Below are 6,207 nucleotides of genomic sequence, written 5' to 3' on the forward strand. Positions count from 1 at the left end.
GGGGCAACCTTGGCGTGTGCCATTAGTGATGGTGAAGGGGCAGGATAGCATATTTTCTGTGAATACCCGGGCTTCAGGGTTCGAGTACAGGGCCATGATAGCTTTCAGAATTTGACCCTGAAATCCAAATTTCTGAAGGTATGACCAGTGGACCCTGCTTCTAAAGAGAGAAGGCGTTCCAGTGGATGCCGCGTGGTGAATGAGGTTCATCATCTTTCTGGTTGCGTCGGAATCTTGTCTACCTTTTGTAAATCCCGTCTGGTCATGATGGATGAGTTTGGGCATTATGTCTATTAATCTGTTGGCTATGGTTTTGACATCTTGAGATCGAGATTGAGTAGGGAAATTGGGCGAAAATTTTGGGGGAAATTCGACTCCTTCCCTGGCTTTGGTAACGTTATGACTAAAGCATTCACATATTCTTTGTGAAAGGCGGAGGAGGAGGCAGCGCGATTAAAGAGTGCTGTGAGATGAGGTATGAGCTGTGAAGTGTATTGTTTGTAGTACTCTCCGGACAGGCCGTCAGGGCCAGGGGCTTTGCTAGTTGGAAGTGATTGAATGATTTTCCAAATTTCTAGGTCAGTAAAAGGGGTGTTAAGGGAGTCCAGTTGGTCATCAGTCAGGGTTGGTAAATTCAAGTTTTGAAGGAATCTGTCCATGTCCTCCTGTATTGGTTGAGGGGTATGGGCTTCTTGATTCAAGTTATAGAGGTTGCCGTAATAGGTGCGAAAAGCATCGGCTATGTCTTGAGGGTTGCTAAGGGGTCGTTTTGAATGGGGGTGGAGAAGTTGGTTGATTTTAGTCTTGGCGCGACTGCCCTTGAGGTATCGGGCAAGTTGTTTCCCTGCTTTGTTGGAAGTGGAGTATGAAGTCGCTTTCATTTTTCTTTGGAGGAATTCGTAGGAGTGAAGTAGTATGGTTTTAAGTTTCTGTCTAGAAGCTACTAGATGATCGGTCAGTGAGCTTCTGGGGTTGGATTTGTGTTCCAGCTCCAGTGCTGCAATGTGGGCTATTAATTCGTCAATGCGCTATGTCCTCCTCTTTTTATGTCAGGAACTTATGTTGATTAATACACCCCTAATATAGGCTTTGTGGGCACTCCACACCACGCTGGGGTCAGACACGGTTCCCTCGTTAATCGAGAAGAAATCAGTGAGGTGATTTGAGATCTCCGGAGCGTAATTTTCATTTTGAAGAATAGAATTGTTTGCTCTCCAGAGATATGTGTTTGATCTGGGGAAGGATTCTTCGATTGAAATAGATATTGGGGCACTGTCCGACCATGTGGTGGTGTGGATCTCAGAGTGAGATAATTTTTGTAGTGCCCATTTATCGATCAGAAACAGGTCTATTCTCGAATATGCCTGATCTCTGGCGGAAAAGAAGGTGAAGTCCCGTTCAGAACCATGATGACATCTCCAGACGTCATATAGGTCATGGGTGGAAAGGAAGCAATCCAGAGGTGATCAGTGTCTTTTTGCAGTTGAAGTGGAGTCTAATGTTGGATCCGGGGTATTGACTGTTATTGCAAAGTGGTGTATCTGACATCAGTAGGTGGGTTTCCTTTATACAGAGGATATCACTGTGTAATGCGGTAGTAGTCTGCCACCGTGAGTGGCGTTTAGCCGGATGGTTGAACTCATTAACGTTCAATGAGACAACAGTTAGCGTCATCGTGGAGATTAGATGTCAAATAATTAATGGAAAGGCACTCACGTTTAGGTGGGGGGGGGTCCACTTGGCTCCTCGAGGTCCCGGTGTGATTTTGCGGCAGTCCAGAGGTTCTGTTGAAGGGACAGATAAGCAGCTGCGGATAGAGCAATTCAGAACAATTAGTAGAGTATATAGTCAGGTATTAATTGTAGCGGGAGTACAGCAGGTGGTTTGCTGGGGATGTCGCAGGTTGTACTTCTGTGTGAAACACGCAGATCAGAATTGCGGAGAGCCTGAGGAGATTGGCAGGTGTGTGGAGGGGTGCTTCTGAGCACTCTAGCCTCCAGGTGGGGGAGAACAAAGTTTGAAACACTGGAGAGAAGCAATGAGAAGAAGAAAAAAATAAAAACCAAACAAAAGTCTACAGTAAGCATGCTAAATCTCCTAGGAGCCTAACAGGCGATGATATGCCAGGAGCGACTGGTATAGAGGTACTGTTCAGGAAGGAACGAGATCCAGGGTGGTGCGCAGTCCATGTAGGCCCCCCTGTTGCGTAGGAGGGGTAGGAGGATCAATCAGGATCCCCCAGGTATGGAGGAGTTTCAGCCCTTTTGTCAGATCACCCACAATGTGGGGTTGGCCATTTTTTGTGATCAGGGGTGTGGCTGGATATCTCCACTTATATGGGATCCTGTGGTTCTGGAGCCCCTTTGTGATGGGGTTTAGTGTGCGTCTCAGCTGCAGGGTGTACTTAGACAGGTCAGAAAAAAATTGTATCCCCATGTATGGAGCTGGCAGAGGTGTTCTGTCCTTGGTACCTGTCAGCATTCGTTCCTTGATGTGGTAAAAGTGTATTTTCATCAGAACATCCCTAGGGACCTAGGCTGCCAAATGGGATGGTTTAGCGATCCTGTGTATTCTGTTGATAATTAAATCTCGTGGGGACGCTCCAGCAACAATCGTGAGGATCAATTCTTTCGCATAACACGGCAGGTCTGCAGGGGGTATATTTTCAGGTACCCCCCTCAGTCTCACGTTGTTCCTGCGGGAACGGTCTTCAAGGTCAGCGCGTATCCACTGGTGCTCTTCTTTAAGGTCCTGACATGTGTCAATAATGTCGTTGACTGTATGCGTGCAGTCAGCTAGGCCTCGTTCAGTGTTCGTCACTCTATCCGCCATGACATGTAGGTCTGACAAGATTCTTGTGAACAGGGAGGAGAAGTCAGTCATGAGGGAGGACTGAAGGGAGAGAAGCATCTCCTTTAGGGTTGTGTCGAGCACAGGCTGTCCCGCTGTGGGGAACGTGGCCATGGAGGATTGCAGGGCCTGGTTAGATAAGAAGGGAGGGGGAGCCCGGGCCTTGATTTGTGGGCCGTGGTCCCACTGCGGCAGTGCATCTAGCTGCATTTTAGCTTTGGCTGGGCTGCTTAAAATTGCATCAGACTCTTAATTGCGGGGTGGTGTGGAGGGGCTGTCTGTACTCGCCTGGTCCTCGGGGGATGCGTCCGGTAAATCCGTGTATGCCGATCGTGGCGCTGACCAGCCGGCGCCATCTTGGAAAGTCGCGGCCCGCTCCACCGGCTTGTATGCAAACTTTGTGAGTTTCTGGGGCCGGCGGTCAGTGAATCTCTTCCTGGATGCGCTCATTTTGTTCACCGTGGTGTCCTGAACGATAGTGTAGGTGGATGAGATGATCTCGCTGGCTGGTGTCACTGGATGCTTACTCCTGACGGAGGAGCTGCGGAGTTAGGCTTCCATTCCTCTCGCTGGCTAGCCACGCCCCCCCGGGATTGGCTAAATTTAATGACAGCTATAAAGTTGTGGTGCTTTGGTGCACACAGTTTTATTGCACAAATATGAGCGATAAAGCAGCTTTGCTGGTGTCAACATGTGTACGCTGTGCACCCCAAAATAAAAACAGGCTTTAGCAACAAAAATTTGGAAAAATATACCTCCCCAAAAAGATTGGAGTTTCAGTTTTAAAATAATTAATACATGCATTGATAGAAACAAAGCTGATAACTTTGATGATCTCCCACTAAAAAAAGCTACTTGCCTGATTACTTTTTTTTTTTTTTTTTTTAAGTTTTCATACTTTTGGATGATGTGATAAAGGGTTTGAAAAGTTGTTATTGTTGTCTTTCTTTTCCCTCACTTCCTATCTCAATGACACAACAGTAGGTAAGAAGGATTCTCCATTGATAGTTCTTTGGAACAGGTGCTTAGGTGGAGATATTTCTCTTCTACACTTTCTACTCTATCCAAAAAAAGTTTTGGCTGAACCATTTTTCTTTCTGTCTTAGTTTAACTGGATGGACTTGTGTCTTTTTTCAACCAGATCAACTATGTAACTATGCACATTTTTATTATTGCCACATATTTTTCATAAAACTTTGTCATACATTTTGCCAATTTGGATATTTGTGCAGGTTGGTGCTTGTTCACTCACTCCTCATTAATGGGTTTAGTAGTATCCCACAAATTTTCTGGCCAGAATATCTGCTTATTTTCTTTATGTCATGATTCAGTTCAGGAACTGTGTTTTTATAATATTATATATAAATATATTACCCATATGTAATTTGAAGTTACAGAATTACAGATGAAAGATAACAGAATAGTTAAATGCTTCAATATTATACATTTTACAGAATTTTACATACAATTTTTTTTAAGGCAACAGTTCTCTGTATTAGTTACACAGTTACATAGCAATTAGGATGAAAAAAAGACACAAGTCAATCTAGTTCAACCAAAAAAAAAAAAACAAATAGAAAAGTTCCACACACAAAATCATTTATCCACAGTTGATCCACAAGAAATCAAAACCCAATAAAGCCATGATCCAATTTGCTCCAGCAGGGGAAGCAAACCCTTCCATTCTTTCTTAATAATTAAAATATAAAAGGAATGCTAGTAATTGCACAAAAATGTAAAACATTGGTTGAATATGTTAATATTTTAATTGCATTAACATTCCTTCCATTTTTGTAAAGCTTCCATTCAAGCCAAATGCCTTTGCCAAGTAAAACAATGCATGCCAACTATGATGTAATTTTGGGTACACAGGTTGCCTTACCTCTAGATAAGTAAAATGTGGCTTCTTTAAATCCATAATATGTAAATTTCCAATGAGTGGCAAAGCCCATGGTCCTGGAGGAAAATTTTTGACATTGCCTTTGTTCCACTGATACAATATATTAAGGATATATAATATAGATAGGGCCAACACAGTGTATGTAGCTACAGAGAATCCTAAATCCATTGTTGCTATTAGCTATTGGAAAAGCCAGAAGTTGGCAGCTAGTGAACAGCTAGTGAATAGGTTATTCATTTTCTGTCTTTCATAAGAGAAAGAGGTCTTTCACCTTTAATCCAGTGATAAGACCAGAACTGTGAAAGTTAATAACAAACTATATTAAGAAATGGTAAGTTTAAGATTTAAAAAAATAATACAAACTTAGTTTTAAGAAGAACAATTTTACTTGATTCATCAGAGAGGGGAATATACCAGGTGCCAAAGGGCAGATGAATCTTCTACTACATTTTCTGTAATACAGTTCTTTCTAAGTTAAACTACACACCTCTCCTCAACTGTGTCATTGCCACTGCCTTTTCCCTTCTCCTCTTGCCAGCTTTGACATCTTCTTGCTTAATCCATTGGATGGTTACGGACGAAATAACTACCACCCATGCACGCTGATATCAGGAATGGGACAAGACTATACATTGTACTGTGCATTAGCTGCAGTCAGTGTACAGACTTATAAAGTTTGTACTACCAAATGACCCTCCATGCTAAAAAAAGATTTGTTTTAAAAGCTTAGTTCCCACTTTAACCCAGTTCCCTAACTGATAACTTGTCTACATCCACCTAATCATCCAATTAGCTTGCTTAGTAAACAGAAGATCTATGTCAAGGTTGTCCCTTGGTGTGGCAATTTGCTCTTTGTCATTTAATACAAAGCGACTTTTTTCATGCAGTTTATGCACTGTTGTTTAAACAAAATTAATAAATTGTGCATTAATATACTTACTACAATTTCAAATCTTTAATTAGATTTTTTTCAACAAAAAGCTTTCAATTACTCATCATAGTGTGTAGAAATAAATATATTTACACACACAGTATCTCACATAAGTGAGTACACTCCTCACATTTTTGTAAATACTTTATTATATCTTTTCATGTAACAACACTGAAGATATTACACTTTGCTACAATGTAAAGTTGTGTCAATGTCTAAACCGCTGGCAACAAAAGTAAGTACATTCCTAAGTGAAAATGTCCACTTTGTTCCCAATTAGCCATTTTTCCTCCATGGTGTCATGTAACTTGTTAGTGTTACAAGGTCTCAGGTGTAAATGGAGAGTGGGTGTGTTACATTTGGTGTTATCGCTCTCACTCTCTCATCCTAGTTACTGGAAGTTCAACATGACACCTTGTGGCAAAAAACTCTCTGAGGATCTGAAAAAAAGAATTGTTGCTCTACACAATGAAGGCTATAAGAAGATTGCCAAGACCCTGAAACTGAGCTGCAGCACGGTGGCCAA

The 6,207-nt window shown here is 42.2% G+C and overlaps 1 protein-coding gene across 3 annotated transcripts in view; it reads right to left on the reverse strand.

Moving 5' to 3' along the window:
• The window catches only part of LOC143989050 (cytochrome P450 2K6-like), a 43,150-nt gene extending 37,759 nt beyond the window's left edge, over nucleotides 1–5,391 (reverse strand). Inside the window, exon 1 of one of the 3 annotated variants that reach the window (XM_077489056.1) lies at nucleotides 5,238–5,391. Coding sequence is in view for 2 of the 3 variants with exons in the window: in XM_077489055.1 (XP_077345181.1) it covers nucleotides 4,733–4,918 (186 nt within the window). In the remaining variant the exon portion in view is untranslated. Of the gene's footprint in view, nucleotides 1–4,732; nucleotides 5,001–5,237 lie in introns of those variants that run through there. The other 2 variants (XM_077489055.1, XM_077489054.1) reach the window with 2 other exon arrangements.
• Between the last annotated feature and the right edge of the window lie 816 nt (nucleotides 5,392–6,207).

The sequence above is a fragment of the Lithobates pipiens genome, unplaced genomic scaffold (assembly GCF_037356315.1).
Source record: "Lithobates pipiens isolate NorthernLeopardFrog02 unplaced genomic scaffold, aLitPip1_a1.2 Scaffold_18, whole genome shotgun sequence".
NCBI classification, from domain to species: Eukaryota; Metazoa; Chordata; class Amphibia; order Anura; family Ranidae; genus Lithobates; species Lithobates pipiens.